Below are 20,833 nucleotides of genomic sequence, written 5' to 3' on the forward strand. Positions count from 1 at the left end.
GGGGGGGGGGCAAAAAAAAAAAGATAAATAACACTGAAATCAAAGATCTTGTGACAAGTGTTTAATTCTTCCAGGAGTCTACTGCAATACAATAAAAATACTTTTAAGCATTCTAGTTCTCCTGTTCAATACAGAATGTTACCACCTCACATTGCATACAACTCTTCAGTCCTGAATGAAGACTCAACTTACATAGAGATGTAATAGTAAATAGACTGTCCTCCCAAATTAAGCTTCAGTAATACAATGTATTTCTGAGAATTGCAATCAGTTACACTTTGTTTCTAGACTACTAAATACTACTTGAAACAAGAAAAAAAGGTTGACAGTGAGACTTTAATATCTTTTAAAAATCTGTTTAAGAATGTATAATGCCAGTGAACAAGAGCCAAACAATAAAATATAAAAAGTACAGAGAACATGAATCAAAAGAACCACAGGTTGAAACCAGAGATATTATCAAGGAAGAATACCCAAGGACTATTCATGTAGCCAAAAGAAATGAAGAAGCTTGATGGATGACTGATGGAAGTTCTTAAAATTTCTAAAGATAGAGGAGAAGCAAACAGTGAAAGGTGACATAGTATCAGAAATCTAAATACAATTCCAGCAACTGGCACATAGAAACAAAGAGAACTATGCTATCACTTCTTCAGAGAAACTGAAGAGAACAAAAAAGAAGAACAAGATATCTGTTTCACAAGATCCAAGAAACCAAAGGGAACTGTAAAGCGCGGTTAGGCATGCTGAAAGATCAACATGGAACTACATTAACTGAACAGGATAAAATAAAAGATGGGAACAATACACTGAAGATATGTTGTCGAAGGCTGTCATGGCTGGAGTTCATTAGCTGTTGTAGATTTTCTGGGTTGTATGGCCGTGGTCTTGGCATTGTAGGACCTGACGTTTTGCCAGTAGCTGTGACTGGCATCCTCAGAAGTATAACACAGAAAAATGGAGTACTCTCTGTGTCAAGGTGAGAAGAGAACAGTAGGCAGGTAATTTATATCTACTCAGGAAGGTGGAGTAGGGCTGAGAAGGTGAAGTAGGTGCTAATGGAACCTCCTCAGGAAACAGGAAACTGCCTCAGGAAACAATCCATAAACAAAAGAATCTCCTCAGGAAAGCTCCTCCATTAGCACATTCATAGCCTGGGGAACTCCTACAAGATAATGACTCAGCCCTACCCCACCTTCCTGAGTAGATATAAATTACCTGCCTACCATTCTCTTCTCACCTTGACACAGAGAGTACTCCATCTTTCTGTGTTATACCTCTGAGGATGCCAGTCACAGCTACTAGTGAAAAGTCAGGTCCTACAATGCCAAGACCATGGCCATACAACCCGGAAAATCTACAACAGCTAATGCACTGAAGAACTAGATAGAAAAGATGAAAGGATCACAGATTCCTTCCAAGAAGAATCTTTTGAAGAAATTCCTGCAGTTTTACAAAGTAAAGTGAAAACTGCATTCAAACCAATTAGGAAAAGCAAATCACCAGAAGGAGCTGGGATATCAATAGAGCTATTTAAAGAAACAGAGTCTACCAAAATCTTAACAAAATCTTGACAATATGGAAAACAAAACAATGGAACACAGATTGGAAATGCTCAATCTACATTCTAATTCCGAAAAAGCAGATATCTAAAACCACAGCAGCTATCGGACCACTGCATTTTAATGCTCAAAATCTTACAACAAGACTATTACCATACATGAAAGGAGAAATGCCAGATGTTCAAGCACGATTCAGAAAAGGAACAGGCACTACAAAGCATATTGCAAATTGAACATGGATTACGGGGGCAAACACAAGAATTTCAAAAGAAAATCTGTATTCATTTCACAGATTTTGACTGTGTGGCTAATTAAAAAACTATGGTTGGTTCTAAAAAAAATGGGTATGCTACAACATCTGATTGTTTTGATGTGCAATCCATACTCTGGACAAGAGGCTACTGTTTGGACAGAATTCGAAGAAACAGTGCTTTCCAGATGTCAAGGTGTCAGACAAAGATGTATTTTATCTCCCCATCTCTCCAATCTATATGCAAAACATATCATAAAGAAAGCTGAATAAGATTTAGATGAAGGTAGAGTGAAAACTGGTGGAAGGACCATTAACAATTTGAGATATGCAGATGACACCACATTACTGGCAGAAAACAGTTAAGAGATGTAATGACTACTAATGAAGTTTAAAGCAGAAATAGCCAAAGCAGGATTACAGCTGAACATAAAGAAAAGAAAAAGTAAGGAATACTGAGAAATTATACAACTTTAAGGCTGACAACGAAGAAACTTGAATTGTTCAAGATTTCCTGTCCCTTGGCTCTATCATCAACCAAAAGGGAGACTGTGCCCAAGAAATTAGGAGACTGAGACTGGGAAGGGCAGCCATGAAAGAGCTAGAAAAGATTCTTAAGTGTAAGGATGTGTTGCTGGTGACCACAATCAAGATAAATTCATACTACAGTATTCCCCATTATTATGCAAAGTTGGACAATGAAGAAAGCTGACAAGAAGAAAGTTAATTCATTTGGAAATGTAGTGCTGGAGTAGAATTTTACAAATACCACAGACTCTGTCAAAAAAACCAAGTTAGTGGGTTCTAGATCAAATCAAGCCTGAACACTCCCTGAATTTAAAATGACTAAACTCAGGCTACTGACTTCTCATAATGTGACCAAAGTACATGAGTCACTGGAAAAGACAATAATGTTAGGAAAAGTTTAATGCAGCAGACAAAGAGGAAGACTCAATATGAGATGGACTGACTCAAGCAAGCAAGCCATGGCGCTCAGTTGGCAAGACTCAATCAAGGCTGTTAACAACTGGATGTCTTGGAGGTAATTAATTCAAAGGCTTGCCATAACCCACACAGACACACACCCCACATCCCCCCTGACAATGGCTTGAACACAAAGAAGTAGTGCTGCTAGCAGGTATTTTCCATTTTTATCTTCTCACTACTGCTCCTCCTACACTGCACAAATCAACACCCAGGAGTTAGTGGACCCTTGGAAATAGCGTGGGGTAGAATATGGAATGGGAAAATTGCATGAAGTGAAATTCCACTTGTTTAAGAAGGAGTAGGGATAAAAGACAAAAACCAGAAAATACATTAAAAAAACATGCATTAAATGCCTGTATTAATATCAGGAAATGGAAAGAAAAAATAATCAAATCTGTCCTTTTCCTGAAGTTCTTTACCTGACATGGTTTACAGTGTAGATTACTGAGTACGAGGGCTCCATGGGGTGTTTTGTTAGAGTTATTTCCAGACTGGACTGTTACTCCATGTCCTTCATTGCACTCTTCATCTGTCGGCATTCTTTTGCCCAACTTAGATCCCTGGAGAAAGTTGAGAAATAAATAATCCTAATCCATGAACGGCATCTAGAGCCATACATCCTTATGGGTTGAGGAAACCAGTTCTCCACTTTTCACCAGCAACAACAATGCTGGGGGAAATGTCTGATTTGTATAATGGAGAAAACTAATCAAACTTGGGGGGAAATCTACACAGAGAGGTAATAAGCACTCCAATATTTTCAGATAATGCTGCAGTATTTCAATATTACTGGAAAATTTTAATCCAAGTTAAAACTACTCACTTGTGGCTTCTCAACAGCTGGATTTTTTCCATCTGATATTCTTTCAGTAGTACCACTGTTGGAAGACTGAGAAAGCAATTCGGAGCCAGTAGGAGTAATAGGGACTTTCACAAGCACAGATTTATATCTGTTTTCAGGCTTCTTGATTCTAGAAACTGTCTCAATAACTCTGAGGTTGGACTTGGTAGGCTGTGGTGGCACTGTCGTGGACTCAAGCCTGCGTACATGTGGAAGTGCAGGATTAGACTGCTGAGGAGGGGGGTACATGGGCCAGGCGGAAGCTGAATAAGCCATACCATGTCCATATGCATTATAGCTAGGTGGGGGCATTGTGGGAGGAGGATAATTTCGCATTGCCTGAGCGGCAAGGAACGCTGTAAAGTGTGATAGTGAATACTGGGAAACTGGGGGAGGAGGTGGCGGCAAGTTAGGCGGCAAAGGCGGTGCTGATGGAGTTACGGATACTGAAGGAAAAGATTGCTCTGGTGGGCCAGCAGAATTATTGTACTCCAGTGTTTTAGCATGCTTTGCTATCGGAGCAGAGAATACATCATCAGATGGTTGGAAAGAACCACATGGTGACAAAGAATTCTTACAATCTGACTCTGAAGAATGAGTATTGCTCTGAATGTCGTCCTTCTCACTAGAGTCTGCTTTATAAGAAAGACCATCTATAGAACGCAATGTTTTTTTCCCGTGGAGCCGTTCTTGCGTACGGGCGGCACCCTCACCAATTTCAACCACCCCAATGTCAAGACCAATAGTTTTGAGCAAGTCATGGATCTTTTCATACTCTATTCCGGACCCTTCCGAATTGTCTGGTTTTACAGATGGGATAGGAGATGGGGGTCTCTTATTCAGGCTTACAGATTCCTTCCCACCATTCACTGTTAGCATCTCAGTAGGAGGACAGTTAATGTTAGAGTCATCCTCATCATCACCATAAAGAAACGTCTCTTCATCTTCAACATCAAGGATGCTGTGCCTTCTTTTCTCTTGAGTGCTGGTAGAATCTGCCATCCTGCCCAGAATGTGTGAGATACCACTCCCATCCTGGCTGGCTCTTTCATGAGGAAGGAGGAAGTCGTCATGCGGGTCTGCAGACTCTGACGTCAACTCCTGATACTTTTTTCTCAAAAAACTCCCAAAACTCTGTTCAGAGGGCTAAAAAACAAATATACAAGATGATTTCTCATTTCTTACGATATTCTCTAATGAGGTTAATCAATATTACATCTACAGAAAAAACAACACTTCTGTATAAAAAGGCTTAGCTTAGAAACATGCACAAAAATATATCTTTGACTAGAAAAGAAAGTACAACAACAAGGCAGGAAATGTCAGTTTAACTGTCTTGGTAACAGCCATTCTTACTAATTTCCTCTCTCCATTTTGAAATGAGGGCAATGTGAGAGTTTTGTTTGCTTTCATTAATGTTGCTACACAGCCAAGGACAACTGCTTAAGTGTTATGACAAATGCATTGCATGATTCCTGAGTACCTGAAATAATGCAATGTGGGTAGCACCATAAGTTAAATATGAGCTGCCAGTGTGATGCAGTGACAAAAATGGGTAATGCAATTCTGAGGTGTATACCAACAGAGGCATAACATCCAAATCGCAAGATGTCATAGTCAGGCCACACCTGGAGTATTGTGTGCAGTTCTGGAGGCCTCACTTCAAAAAGGATGTGGACAGAATGGAGCAGGAGCAGAGGAGAGCGATGAAGATGATGAAGGGCCTGGAGACCAAGCCCTATGAGGAAAGGCTGAGGGACTTGGGAATGTTTAGTCTGGAGAAAAGGAGGTTGAGGGGGGACATGATTGCTCTCTTTAAGTATCTGAAGGGCTGTCACTTAGAGGAGGGCAGGGAGCTGTTCCTGTTGGCAGCAGAGGACAGAACGCGCAATAATGGGTTTTAATTAATGGTGGGAAGGTACCAGATGGATATTAGGAAAAACCTTTTTTCCAGTCAGAGTTGTTCAACAGTGGAATCAGCTACCTAGAGAGGTGGTGAGCTCCTCCTTACTGGCAGTCTTTAAGCAGCAGCTGGACAAATATTTGAAAGGGAGTGGGCTATAATAAATGAAATGAAATACTACAAAATATAATGTACAAATGTAATGTGTTAAATATTGCTAGCATCTCATCATATATGAAAATTAGGATGCTCCAAGCTACTTTTACCAACCCGCCCTTAAACTCATGTCCATTAAAAAATAATTTAGATTTCTTCTGCTCCAAAATCCACTCCACTTGATCTCATTACATAAGTTTCATTTCATTTTATTTTATTTATTTGCCAGCAAATTGCAGCTAACTTATGACAACCCTGTAGGTTTTCAAGGCAACAGACATTCAGAGATGGTTTGCCATTGCCTGCTTCTGCATGGCAACGCTGGTATTCTTTGGTGGTCTGCCAACCAAGCACTCACCACGGCCCAGGCTGCTTCATTTCATACCACTGTTTTTTTTCTCTATAACAACTCTATCCAAAAGCACAGAATTTTAAAAAACACAATTTGGCAATAATTGCACCATGAATTCTAAAAAAAATTAAATATCCTCATGCGCAATCAAATGGCACTTCAGATGTTAAATATCTATATATCTAATTCCAACAGATGGTGTGTTGTACGGATACTTATTTCCACTAACAGGAAGCTCACTCTGCCCCAACAGCTTTTCCTACATAGTCAGTATACTTCCTGTGTCTGCAGAAAAATCCAAGAAGTAAAAAAATCCCTCCAGGGACGGCTGAATTCCCCCCAATACCTTTTGAAATGGCCTCTGCAGGGAGCTAACTCAGGCATCAACGGTGAGAGAGAGATTAGAAGTTCGAGGGGGGGGGAGAGGCTTCTAACTGGCTCTGTGAGTCAAAGGGCGGGGGAAGGACCCTTTCCAGGCCTCTTTTGGCCTTTCAAGGAGGGAGGGAGGAAAGGAGCCGTGGGGCCAGGCCTCAAGAGTTGCCAGTGCCAGGCTGGGGGATTTCTAGAGATTTTGTGGAGGGCTGGGTTTGGGAAGAGAGAGACCTCAGCTGGGTATAATGCCACAGAGTCCACCCTCAAAAGCAGCCATTTTCTGCAGGGAGACAGACCTCTGCTATGTAGAATCCAGTTGTAATTCTGGGGGGTCCCCAAGTCCCATTTGGAGGTTGGCAACTCTAGGCCTGGCAGTTATCTAGGGTTGCCAGGTCCCCCCTGATTTGCATGACTCACCTAGCCTCGGCTGCTTGCTACCATTCATCAGCAGGCACCCTATGAAAGCCAGTGAGGGGCAGCAGTTAGAGCTTCAAAGTAGGGTCTGCAAGACCCAGGTTCAGATCCCCATCTTGCAGAAGCTGAGTTAGTGTGAGCTAGCTCACAGTTTTTTAGCCTCCAGCTCACACATTTTTGTCTTAGCTCAGGAAGGATGGCTCCAGAAGACAAACAGGCAGATAAAGGTAAACTGGCTGTTAATTAATAAATAAATAAATAAATAAATAAATAAATAAATAGGGTTGCCAACTCCAGGTTGGGAAATTCCTGGACATTTGAGGGGTGGAGCAGAAAAAGAGAGAGAAAGAGTGATGAAGTGGGGAGGAAGAAAAACAATGAGAAAGATGACAGGTCAGAAAGAGAGAGGAAGTCACATGCATGGAGGAGAAAGAGAGAGCAAGAAAAGGGGGGCAGAGGGGAGAAATAGTGTGAGAGAGGTAGGGGGTGAGGAGAGGAAGCAAAGGTGTGATGAATGAGATAACCATCCCGCAAGTTTCTTGCGGGCCTCCACTTGTATAGTTACTAATGCTAAATCAACACAGTGAAGGAAACCAGGATGAAATTGTACTTTGAGGATACTTGTTCCACTAAAGAACAAAGACTGAAAACAGATTAAATATTATATTCAAGATTAAACAATGAAGTATGATTGACAATTTAACAAGCAGGGAGGAGAATGTGCATCAAACCTGCATGGTAGGATCATCTACTCGTTTCTTCAGGATTGATTTTTTGGGCATTGCTGGTGCTTCATCAGGTCTATAAAGGTATTGAGATTCAGAAGACTGCAGAGAGTTAGTCAAGCCACGAATCACATAATCACCGCCAGGACAATCTTGAAATGTATTTTTGCTCAGCTCCTCCTCTTCCCTGTTTCTTCTAGAACTCACAGGGTCCTCATCAGGGTACATTTGACTACTACTAAGCCTTCGTTTGTAGTAATTTCGGTTTTCTGACAAGGAACCTCGAGGATCTGTGCTCACATCAAGCATTCTGTCCTCTCTGTCAGATCGAAGCCGCTTTGGATTAATCCTCTCCTCCTCTGATGGATATAAGGACTTTGTAAATAGTTTGCCATCCCTGTCAGATTCTCTTGGTAGATCTTCTAGACAGTCATCATTCATGTCATAGTCTGATTGGTGGAGGAAAGCATCCCTACCACGATAGTCCTTGTGATATCTTGTACTGAAAGAACTAGGACTTTCCTGTCGAGAACGATATTGCTCAGGGCTTCGGGAATGTGAAAGTCCTCTGATAAATACTGAATCCTCATCCAGGTAACCCCTGATAATGGACAGATAAACAAAGAAACTCTAAGGTCAAATTAACATGAAATAGTCCACGACTTTCCAAAACCCAGCCCTATTTCTTGCATTCAACCCAACATGGCTGGTTCTGAGGGTTCTTCATATTTAGCAGCAGCTCACTAGTACTATGTTACTCTTCCTGAAGAAAGCTGAAGCAACTTGGAGGTGACTTTTTCTTCAGCAAGAAAACAGCCCCTCTCCTCCCTGGCACCCTATGCTTTCTCCTCCAAGAAAAAGACCTATCAGAGCCCTCATATGGAAAGAACAACATATGCTGTGTAAAAGAAACATGGAAAAACAACCCTTTAAGATCCTATGAGATTTTCCTTCATTTGTCCCCTTTCCCTCTTAACATGTGCCCACTGAGCCATTCTCCCCCCTCTCCCAGGAAGCCAGCTACACTGTGCCCTTGTATCCTCTATGCCACTGGTGGGGTGGGAACAAGAGATAGTCATAGCTTTTGCTCTCTGTTCTGGAATCTGAACCTCTGCCTTTGAGGGAAGGAGGTTGTATGTCACTTTCTCCCATCTTCCCTTCCTCCCTTTCTCTTCTGTCTACAGTAAATATGATCCTTTTCCATCTTTGTACCTATTACCCAACACTGCACACAATTCATGTTACGTTGGCTCTGATCTGCTATTTGCATCTGTACTTTCTGGACCAAATCTGAGAGGCATACAGGAGAAATACTATTCAACACATATGCCTTTGGTTATGACATAAGGCTGTACTACAAGAGGCCTCACTTACATCCTTAAGCCTTACGCCATTCTATCTTTATTAGAACCCCCCCCCCCCTTTTTGGTCCAGTACTGATTTGTTAATAGCTACAAGTTGTATCATATATGTATGTAATATGCTTGACCGCTGAAGAAGGCCTTTTCGGGCCAAAACAGGGTCGCAATAGTTTCCACTTGTGTTTTATGTATTTTAATTTGTATTGAGGCTAATGTTGGGCCCCTAAATGTTTTTAATTATTTAACAATAAATACATGTATCTTTTATAATATCTGAGCCATATATATTGATCTTAACATTAGCCCCTCAACTTGGTTTGTTGTTAACCTTTTCAGTTCTTGATTCCTATTACCCAACAACCATCCCATTGCCTTTACCTGCAGCACAAACTGCACATGAATTAGCAGCCAAGGGGTTTGTCCCTCACTTATTTCCCCATGCTCGTGCTCTCTCTCTCTCTCAATGCTCAGCACAGGGAATGTAGCCCCACTCCCCTAAGATCCCTACTGGTGATTTCAGCATTTTCTGGTGTCTCAGTCTAACCCTGAACACTCATCAGGATGAAGGAAATGCGTTTGTGAAATACTGAAAGAAATCATATTTCATTCTAGACAATCTAAAAAAATACTTCAAAGTATATTTGAGACAGACTTTCTTCCTGTCAGCATGATGACTATTATGCAACCTAAGAATGTAATGATGAATATAATTTGAATTGTAATATTTGGGCCTACTAATCAAGCCCTTTGATATATCCAAAAACTACCTCTGGATGTCCCAAAACTCTAAATCAGGGGTGTCAAACATATGGCCCACGGGCTGGATTCGGCTCCTGCAGGGCTCAGATCCAGCCCATGAGCAAGTGGCTCCTTCTTGCTTCCTTCTCCATGGCTGCTGCTGCATCGCAGCTCGTTTTTGCCCAGCTCTCTCTGATATTCAATTATAATATAAATGAAATAAATAAATAATAATAAATAAATTAGAAGAAATCTAACTTGATGTTTTGATCTGTCATGGTTTTTCTTCACATCTGAGCTGGATTATGAGAGGAGCTGTAACCTGGTTGGGGAAGGGCATGATCTGTACACAGAGCCAGTTCTCTTTGGTAACTTTATACCTATGATGACCAGGGAAGACTCCATCAGAGATGTTACTCCGATCAGTACTCCAACTGAAGTACTCCAGTACTGAAGCAGGGTCAGTAATGGTATATATGTTTTAGATGGAATCTTCTAAACTGGGAATCTGCCAGGTTAGGAGTGAAATAGTTCCAAGGTCGGACCAGGATCCAGGAGACCCAGATTAGAATCCCCACCCTGCCATGGTAGCTTGCTGGGTGACCTTGGGTTAGTCCAGGGGTGGCCAAACTTGCTTAACGTAACAGCCACACAGAATAAACATCAGATGTTTGAAATGTTTGAGCGCCGCAAGACATGAACAAATATTACACACACGTTTTTATTGAAAAATATGCAATTTGCTTTTTATTAACATTAAATTAGACTGTGTGAAAGAGCCGCATGCAGCTCCCAAGTTTGGCCACCCCTGGATAAAATGGGGGAGAGGAAAACTGTGTTAGCCACTTTGTGTTATCACTGGAAAGAAAGGTGGGATATAAGTAAAATAACTAAAGGGAAAAGGTATCTACTGTGGTTTTCACATTAGTTTTTCAGCTATACAAGACAAGCCCACTGTTAGCAGAACCTGAGACATCCTGCCCTTAGGCACAGTAAACCCCACCACTAGGGAAAAAAATCCAAGTAGTGACAGCCTGATAGGAATCTGTTACTCTCCAGCCTGATCAGCTGAATTAAAATTCGATTTCTTAGGTTAAAAATTTAAAAGAAACAAGTGTGCAAAATACATGTTTCTACTATTATACTACTATTATTATATATTATATACCTTTCCTAATGCAAACTGTTCAGTTAACGGAAGATACAAACCTGAACCTCAAAAAAGGATACTAAAAAACCTAGATGCAGAACAAATCCAACACTATCTAGTTTTTTTACATTTTCTATATCCACAGAAAATCTTTATTGTTTTACGTAATTTACAGGAAAAGAAAAAAAGACGTTCTTGATTCTGAAATGCTGATTGTTAGAGAACCCTACCTGTCAACATCACTTAGTCTGTCAGACAGTCTCCTTCGTTCTCGTGGGTCAATGCCATAAACGTCACTGTTAAATTCAGTCCACAAGTTCTGTTCCACTGAAGATTCAGAGTGTCGACTTGGAGAACAACTGCCCGGAAACTGTGAGTGCCTTTGTGAAGAGCATGACTGCCTCCTTGGAGAACATCTCTGCATAAGGAGAAAAATTCAACCCCATCACACACAACATTCTTTTATTAAGAACAGTCTTTAGAGCCTTTGCGTAACAGATGGAACTACAAATCAGTGCCAATTTCAAACACACAACATTTTCTGATATGCACGACCTGGGCTGAAGACACCTGAAAAATAACTAATAGAAAATGATATAAGTAAATGGACAGTTCTCAGAATGAAGTATGCAATGGAATTCCCCAAGGATATGTATTAAAAGTGGTTCTATTTAACTGGTGCATAAATTATCTGTACCAATAACACCAAACTATTCAGGTTGGCTAAAATCTAAGCTGACTACAAAGAACTCCAAAATAAATAGGCAATTAATGCAAGTGAGGATCAATGATCACAATCAGCCATTATCATGGCAAACTCTGTAGCAGCTGTTGTCATGCTTGCATGCTTCTCTCCCACTTCCACTCACACATGAATGAAATTAAAGTTTGCTAGGTTCAGAAAGCTTTGAGTTCAACTCCAATTCACTGTGAACTGAATGCAGACTGCTAGACACACTAGAGTTTGTTTCTTCTCTACAAACTAGGATTCTAAACTGAAATTGAAACAAAGGTTTAAGACCCCAATTTGTAAGTGAAAACAAAATCAAATTTGCTCAGGTGAGTGCATTTGGATTTCCTGGTTAACTGGAGTTTGATTCATGGCTTCCCAATTCAAGAAACCTTCAAGCAAAGAGGATGGGCCTTGTGTACAATGTAAGTAAATGGAGAGCAACATACATGTATTATGCTCTCCCCACTAAGGCCTTTGCTTTGGGAGCTGCAAGAACCTGCTGGAATCAGTGCAATAGCAAGATAAGCCTCTCAGGTGTTATGACCTCCGTATTTAGAGGCAATGTTACCAAACACAAGTCACTAGAGTAAAAACAAGGAAGAGCTACTGTCTTCCTACTTTGCTTGTGGTCTTCCGAATGGCATGTGTTCAGCTGCATGTGATTGGAAATTCCACAACTGGACATTCTAATACATTAGAAAAACACGGCTATCCTATATACACTTGTTAATCACCCTGAGCCTTATTTATAAATAATTGGAATTGAGCATTTGCTGAACAGAGGCAAACCATATTGCTGAGTTTATCTAACCCAAATGCTTTGTAATTCTTGAACAGTACTAAGAACATCAGAGGAGCCCTGCTGGATCAGACCAGTGGTCCATCTAATTCAGCATCCTGTTTCACACAGTGGCCAACCACTTTTTAAATTTGGTTTATAGCCCGCCCTCCCCCGTATAGGGCTCGGGGCGGGGAACAACATTTCAGTAACAGCATTAGCAATCAGGTTAAAATTTTTAAAACTTACAGAAATTAAAATAGCTTAACAATTGAACAAGTGGACTAACAATTTGCAGATGACACATAAACAGACAAACTAGCATCTCTTCCCCATAACAGAATATAAGAACAGAGCCAGACAAGATGGAGAAAACCATTGCTGTCCTCAGCCACAGGCCTGGCAGAACATCTGTCTTATAAGCCCTGCGGAACTGCATTAGGTCCCGCAGGAAATGAATGTCATCCAGCAGAGAGTTTTACAAGGCTGGCACCAAGGCCTAAAAAAACTGGCTCTGGTTCAGGACAGCTGGATGCTTTCTGGGCCAGGGATCACGAATAAGTTCTTCCCACCTGAACGTAAAGCTCTTTGGGGGATATGCCAGGAGAGGTGGTCTCATAGGTACATTGATCCCAGACTGTTTAGGGCCTTAAAGGTTAGTACCAGAACCTTCAACCTGATCTGGTATTCAACTTGGAGCCAGTGCAGCTGGTGTAGCACCAGTTGTATGCGGGCTGACGATGCGGTTCTGGTTAGAACCCACGGAGCCATATTCTGGACCAGCTGTAGTTCCTGGGTCAGTCTCAAGAGTAGCCCTGTGTAGAGCGGGTTACAGTAGTCTTACCTGGAGGTGACTGTTGTGTGGATCACTGTGACTAAGTCAGGGTAAGAAAGGAAGGGAACCAGTTAACTGATCTGATGTAACTGCAGAAATGACAGTCTGGCAACATTGGTGATCTGGGTCTCCATTGATAACGAGGCATCCAGAAACTCACTCAGGCTCTTGACAGTCGGCACTGGTGTTAAAGGCACACCATCAAGAGCCGAAAGTTGGCAAACTAACCCAGAGTCCCCCCTACCCAGCCACAGGACCTCTGTCTTAGATGGATTCAGTCTCGGCCAGCTCTGTTTCAACCATCCAACCACGACCTCTAATCCCATGGCCAAAATATCTGGGGAGGTGTCTGGCCTTCTGTCCATCAACAGATACAGCTTGGTGTCATCCGCATACTGGTTACAACCCAGCCCAAAACTCTGTACCAGCTGGGCGAGGGGGCACATATAGATGCTAAATAACACTGGAGACAGGACTGCCCCTTGAAAGACTCCACGTACCAGAGAGTATCAGGGAGAGAACCTCTCTCCTAGCATCACCCTCTGTCCCTGGCCGTGGGAAAATGAGGCAAGCCACTTCAAGGTGGTTCATGGTCAACTGTGTCAAACACTGCTGTCAGGTCAAGTAACAACAGAAGCGCCGACCCACCTCGATCTAGCAGCCTACGAAGACAGTCTGTGAGGGCGACCAATGCTGTCTCCATCCCCTGGCCAGGGCTGAAACTGGACTGGAATTGGTCTAGAGCCAATGTGTCCTCCAGGAAGGTAGGGACCTGCTCCGCCACTATGATCTCAATTACCTTACCCAGAAACAAAAGATTCAAGACTGGGCAGTAATTGGTCAAATCAGTAGGAGGCAAATATGGTTTCTTTAAGAGAAGTGTCACCACAGCCTCTTTTAGTCCCCCTGGATAGAACCATATCTCACCATAATTCAAAAGAATCTATTCTTCAGTGCTCAGCCTTCCTTATAGTCCAACTCTCGCAGCCATACCATTGCTTTGACCATGCGGACTTTTGTTGGCACGGTGATGTCTCTACTTTTTATTATGCTGTCAAGGTTTGCCATCGCTTTCCTCCCAAGGAGCAGGCGTCTTTTAATTTCATGGCTGAAGTCACTGTCTACAGTGATCTTGGATCCCAGGAACATGAAGTCCGCCACTGCTTCCACGACTTCCCCTTCTATTTGCCAAGGAGTGATGGGGCCAGATGCCATGATCTTACTTTTTTTAATATTGAGTTTCAAGCCACCTTTTGCGCTCTCCTCTTTCACCCTCAGTGAGAGGCTCTTTAGGTCCTCTTCACTTTCTGCCATTAGAGTGGTATCGTCTGCATATCTGAGGTTGTTGATGTTTTCCCCAGAAATCCTAATTCCGACTTGTGATTCATCCAGGCCGGCATTTTGCATGATGTACTCTGCATATAAATTAAATAAACAAGGTGACAATATACATCCTTGTCGTATTACTTTTCCTATGCTAAACCAATCAGTTGTTCCATATCCTGTTCTAACCGTTGCTTCTTGACCCTTATACAGGTTTCTCAAGAGAAATGTGAGGTGGTCTGGTACTCCCATCTCTTTAAGGACTTGCCACAGTTTGTTGTGATCCACACAATTAAAGGCTTTAGCGTAGTCATTGAAGTAGAAGTAGATGTTTTTCTGGAACTCCCTTGCTTTCTCCATAATCCAGCAAATGTTGGCAATTTGATCTCTAGTTCCTCTACCTCTTTGAAACCCAGCTTGTACTTCTGGCAGTTCTCTATCCACGTACTGAGGTTATTCTCTGGCAGTGTGTGCAGGCTCTCTCTGTGGTTGTTTCACCCTCCAGCTCAGCGGGGTTTACTCCTCAAGGGCGTTCCGAAAGCGAAGGTGCTTTTTCTGAGGAGGTCCAAAGTCTCTCTCTAAAACATGTGTTAAGCAGGACTCCAGTGGCTGCTTCAGGATACTCACGCAAATTTATGCTGGAATACATGTCTCCAGGGTGCCATTACTGATGTGGGTTTTCCGGGAAATTTTTAATCAGAAAAATGTCCAATTCACATCTGGAATAAATAGTTCAAATAACCTCAGGTGAGTAACTTTTTTAGGAGGTCCAAACTCTCTCTCTCAGACATGTATTAAGCAGGACTCCAATGGCACACAACTTGACGGCATGCGCAGAACGTCTGAATAATAATGATATCAGGATGCTGTATCTGAGCTATATACAGTGGCTTTTATTTACAGTTATTTACACAGTCCTTTCCACCATGCGGTATCCCAGGTTCATAGAACTGACCGACAAGGTGCTTCGCAATACACTCTTCCACTGGTGTGGAACACTTGCCTCTGGACTACATTACATATATACAGTACTTGCACCAATCAGAGTCATTTTGCCAACTCATGGTGACATAGTTAATTAGCTGATGCAACCTAGTGCAACTTGCATCTGGTGACCCTGTCACATGACAGTCTTACCTGTCACCCAGATCAGTTTAATCTGACATGTGTGCATCATTGGCTGTCATCTTGCATACATATAATACAATATGCCAACAAACATGAATGGCCTAGTGGTTTTCCCAATTTTCTTCAGTTTAAGTCTGAATTTTGCAATGAGTAGCTCATGATCTGAGCCACAGTCAGCTTCAGATCTTGTTTTTACTGACTGTATAGCTTCTCCATCTTTGACTTCAAATGGTATAGTCAATCTGATTTCGGTGTTGCCCATCTGGTGATGTCTATGTGTAGAGTCGCCCCTTAGGTTGTTGGAAGAGGGTGTTCACTATGACCAGCGTGTTCTCTTGACAAAACTCTGTTAGCCTTTGCCCTGCTTCATTTTGTTCTCCAAGGCCAAGCTTGTCTGTTATTCCAGTTATCTTTTGACTTCCTACTTTAGCATTCCAGTCCCCAATGATGAGGAGGACATCTTTTTTTGGTGTTAGTTCTATGAGGTGTTGTAGGTCTTCATAGAACCGGCCCACTTCAGCCTCTTCTGCATCAGTGGTTGGGGCATAGACTTGGAATTATTGTGATGTTGAATGGTTTGCCTTGGATTCAGACTGAGATCATTCTGTTGTTTTTGAGATTGTATCCCATCACTGCCTTTTGCACTCTCTTGTTGTCTATAAAGGCCATACCATTTTTTCTACGGGATTCTACGGCCGCAGATATAATGGTCTTCTAAGTTAAATTCACCCATTCCTGTCCACTTTAGTTCACGGATTCCCAAAATGTAGAAATAGTAGATTAGAAATAATAGAAGAAATATTAGAAATAATGGTCTTCCAAGTTAAATTCACCAATTCCCATTCACTTTAGTTCACTGATTCCCAAGATGTCAATTTTCAGTTTTGCCATCTCATTTTTGACCACATGAAGCTTACCTTGATTCATAGATCTTACATTCCAGATTCCTATGCAGTATTGTTCTTTGCAGTATCGGACTTTCCTTTCACCATCAGACACATCCACAACTGAGCTTCCTTTCGGCTTTGGCCCAGCCACTTCACTCTTTCTGGGATTACTTGTACTTGCCTTCTGCTTTTCCCCAGTAGCATATTGGACACCTTCCGACCTGAGGGGCTCATCTTCCAGCGTCATATCTTTTAGCCTTTTTTCCATGAGGTTTTCTGGGCAAAGATACTGGAGTGGGTTGCCATTTCCTTCTCCAATGAATCACATTTTGTCTGAGTTCTCTGCTGTGGCTTGTCCATCCTGGGTGGCCCTCCACGGCATAGCCCACAGCCTCATTGAACCACACAAGCCCCCTTGCCACGTTAAGGCAGTGATCCATGAGAGAGGTATTCCCTCTCGTACCACATGGTTATTCATGGTGTGGCTGCTGTTGAACAGGAATAAGCAGACACGCAGGTGTGGGTCAGTCAGGCCAGGCAGGTGGTAGCAGGTTGCCCAGCAGTTCCTGGTGGGCCTGGCTTGGATGAATCTCCACTCAGGCCAAAAAAACTCTGGACAGGGTCTTTCCCCAACCCCTTGCATTTAAGTGACAGAAACCAGGGCTTCAAGTCTGGCAATGATGTTATGGCTGCTTAGCAACAGCCACTGAAGGTATTCATTTCTTCAAACAACTAGATCTGATTCTATTATTGGGGTGGGGTTAACCCCACTGTCTTCTTTTTATATTTCAATTTTTTCTTCAAATGTGGGGCTTAACTCCTATTTCCAAACTTAACTACCCACAGATTTGGTAATGTTGAGAACTAGCTATATTGATTTAGATTTTTTATAGGTACACTACTAATTCACCAGCTCACAAAGTGCAACAAAGGTGGCGGGGGGGGGGGGGGGGGGCTAAACTGCATTCTTTCCTGAGGACGATAATATCGTTTTCTCAAACAGCTTCTTCGGACAGAAAGGAAATAAATTTCAAAGAAGAAGTGCAGTACCGAGGTTGTGTATTTATCAGCAACCGCTGTGTGATAACAGAAACCACGCAGAACTGGGGGAGGGGGGGGCGGGGAGCGAAAGAGAAGCTCCGTTTCAGGCCGAAGGCGAGCCGGCGGCTCTTTCCAGGGGCGCCACGGAGGGAAGAAGGAGAAACCGAGGTCAAGTCTTCGGGGATCCTTACCTTGCTCAAGCTGCCGTCTCGCTGCTCAGATCCGCGGCGGCTCCGGCTGCCCCCAGATGGAGAGCCCACCCTACTCGTGAGGCGCGGAGACGGCGACCGGCCCCGGGGAGAGGGCGAGCGGCGGGGGCTGCGGCCTCGAGTCGGGCCTGACGTGGAGGCGCCGGAGCGGGAAGTGCGGGAGCCCGAGCTGCTGCTTTCCTTGGACCGGCTAGAGGACGACAGGCTCGAGCGGCCGCTGCTAGAGCGGTACATGGCCACGGGAGCGGCGGAGGCCGCATTCACTCCCTCCCCCGCACCGACTGCCCCACCACCGCTGTATGTACGCATGCGCGCGCGACGCAAACGCCGCCGACAGTGAGGCCAGGAGATGGAGAGACCGCCAAACAAACAAAATGGCGGAGGCGGACCGCGCGTCACGTGGAAGGAGAGAGCCTCTAGGGGGCGGTGGCTGGGGCTGGAAAGGAGGCGCCTGACGATAGGAAAGGAGCGCGAGCCTGGCATGCGCTCTGCTTTTCTGTTTTATTTCGTATTTTATTTATCATCAGAGGTGTATGCGAGGCAACGGAATTTATACGCACTAGAGTCTTTGAAAAGACGATTTAAGTGCGCTTGTGTCGCGGGGGGTGGTGGTGGTGGTGGAACCTGTCCGTAGTATGCCTCCAGTCCTGAGTCTCACATGATTGGCTGTGAAATTGTTGCAGAATATTTAGTCACAGCTGTTGTTAAAGAAATAACATGTACTCACCTCTGTCCATTTGGTCATCGTGAACAGTTGGTACACTATCGTAACAAAGACTTGTGTCTGCGAGGGTGTATTTCGCCAATAAAAAAAATCGAGTGGGTGTGACAGTTCCTGAAGCCTGATCATCACAGGATCAGCAGTAGCAGCAAACAAGAGGCTTGTGGCATCTTTCTGTTGTGAGCTTCCCTGGACCTAAAGTTAGTAATTAGAACATTATTCTAAAAGACCCTTTCTTTCTCTCAAACATGTAACAATTACCAACTAACATATAAAAATATTAAGGCAGCGATCGTGTAGACACTTTCTTGGGAATAAGTCTGAGTAACATGGAACTTACTTCTGAGTAGAACTGCTTAGGGTCGTTCCCTAAGAGACTTCTCATAATTTTCTCACTTTCAGCATACACTTGCAATATTACAATACCTCTCCAACATGAGGACACAGACGTAGTAACTGTTAGCAAAATAGAGTAGGGACTTGGTTGTGTTAGACAGAACCTCTGTCCTGGTTGTGTTTGCCCAGGCCAGTTTGAGAAAACACACAAAGTCCTGTAGAGTAGAAGACTAAAAAATAATGTATTAATAAAGGAAGAGTACAGATTTCAAGGTTTTGGAACCCTGAATACCCTACAGACTCTTCGAGTGTTACAATGGGTGACATAGGATTTTATACTCAGGATGATGCACACAAATTGAACAAGATTATTGGTTCCATCAAACATCAGCACTCTGACCTAACAGGTCTCTGATTGGCAGAAAACCTTTTAGGCTGGGCTTTCCCAAGTAAAGCTTTTTCTTTTAGCTGAACAATAAGTGTTTCTTTCTCTTAGACTGTAAAATTCTAAAAGTAACTATATAGCTGATATGGTTTACAAGGTGCCATTGTTCTTCATTTAGCCAGAGACATGCGCAGTTATAGCTGGCCTACCAAGGCCATAAGCCTCAGCAAAAATAGCAAGTTAACATTTTGTTCTTTCAGCATTTTACCTTCCCAGCATGCATCCAAACAACAGTCACAAATGAACCAAAGTTAATACCTGAATACATTCATGATGTTAGAATTATAAATGGCACTTAACATATGCACCATGGATGTGCTAAGTGCACCCACCAAGTCAAACCTGTTAGTCAGTGGCAGAGTATAAAGTGTTTCATAAACTGTGCATACAACAGTTGCTAGTGACCACCTGACCCAGCATATCCAAGAGTCAGTGTGGTATCATGATTAGAGTGTCAGACTAGGAGATAAAGGTAAAGGTTCCCTTGCTCAAAAGCCAGTCGAATCCGTCTCTAGCATTGTGGTGCTCATCTCCGTTTCCAAGCCAAAGAGCCAGCACTGTCCAAAGACATTTCCATGGTCATGTGGCCGGCATGACTAGACACCAAGGCGCATGGAACGCTGTTCTAGGAGACCCAGGTTCAAATTCCCACTTTGCCACTTTGCCATGGAAGCTTGCTGGGTTATCTTGCATGAGTCCTATACTCTTAGCATAACCTTGCAGGATTGTTGTGAGGATAAAATGGAGGAGTGGCAAACAGTGTAAGCTGCTTTGGGGTATACATGAAACATTTCATTACCATATTTTCATACACATATTTAGGGCTACCAAAAATGCAACTATACCAAATTCTGATTTGGATAGAGATTGCTTTCTCGCAGGGGTCATTTCGTAGAGAAAGAGGTGCAGGAGCTCATTAGCATAACTCATTAGCATAATTTGTTTGCATATGCCACACCCCCTGACGTCACCGGAAGTGTGTCAGAAGGTAACACCCACCGCTCAGGCTCCACTGGACTGTTTTGGATTGCTAGCTATTGGGGGGGGGGGAGGAATGTGCAGATCTGTCCTCACAGAGGAGGGAGAGCTTGTACCTGAATAAAACCTGGTCTTAAAGGTGCCACTGGACTGTCTAGGACTGGGGGGGGTCGGGGGGAGCTCTGCAACTTACCTGGCTGCTTCTTGCTCTGACTGAGGGCTGCTGGGAGCAGGGGGTGGGGCTTGTTGGTTGTGCCCACCCCCTGGGCTCTTTACTGCCGGAGCTCCGCTCCTGTGTGCTCCTGCAGGAAATGACCCCTGCTTTCTCGGTTCATTACATTTTAAAAGTATTTTAATAGGTATCATTTGATACCTCCTGTTCCCAGATCTACTATATCAGTGAGAGTGCAATGCAAACAAAATTAACATGAGACATTCTGTGAATTAAATTATGTACATTGGTTCGCTTAAATTTCATATATTATGTAAATCATTTTGTTTTTGTGTATGCTGCAACAGTAGAAGTGCTGGAAACATACATTTCAGGATGGCATTTCTTGAAAACTTGTTAAAAATGTCTTTTTTCGTATAAAAAGCAGCCAGGTAAC

General features: G+C 42.9%; 1 protein-coding gene across 1 annotated transcript in view; it reads right to left on the minus strand.

Annotated features, from left to right (window-relative positions):
• Nucleotides 1-18,025, minus strand: part of LOC107106366 (zinc finger protein 318-like) — a 26,350-nt gene extending 8,325 nt beyond the window's left edge. Inside the window, exons 1-5 of the mRNA XM_015406501.1 lie at nucleotides 17,728-18,025; nucleotides 11,042-11,229; nucleotides 7,569-8,163; nucleotides 3,623-4,786; nucleotides 3,219-3,359 (exon numbers count right to left, since the gene is read on the minus strand). Of these exons, the coding sequence (XP_015261987.1) occupies nucleotides 3,219-3,359; nucleotides 3,623-4,786; nucleotides 7,569-8,163; nucleotides 11,042-11,229; nucleotides 17,728-17,979 (2,340 nt within the window). The 5' untranslated portion in view covers nucleotides 17,980-18,025. The remainder of the gene's footprint in view (nucleotides 1-3,218; nucleotides 3,360-3,622; nucleotides 4,787-7,568; nucleotides 8,164-11,041; nucleotides 11,230-17,727) is intronic.
• Nucleotides 18,026-20,833: the final 2,808 nt, after the last annotated feature.

This window comes from Gekko japonicus, unplaced genomic scaffold, assembly GCF_001447785.1.
Source record: "Gekko japonicus isolate JY-2015 unplaced genomic scaffold, Gekko_japonicus_V1.1 scaffold5138, whole genome shotgun sequence".
In the NCBI taxonomy this organism is placed as follows: Eukaryota; Metazoa; Chordata; class Lepidosauria; order Squamata; family Gekkonidae; genus Gekko; species Gekko japonicus.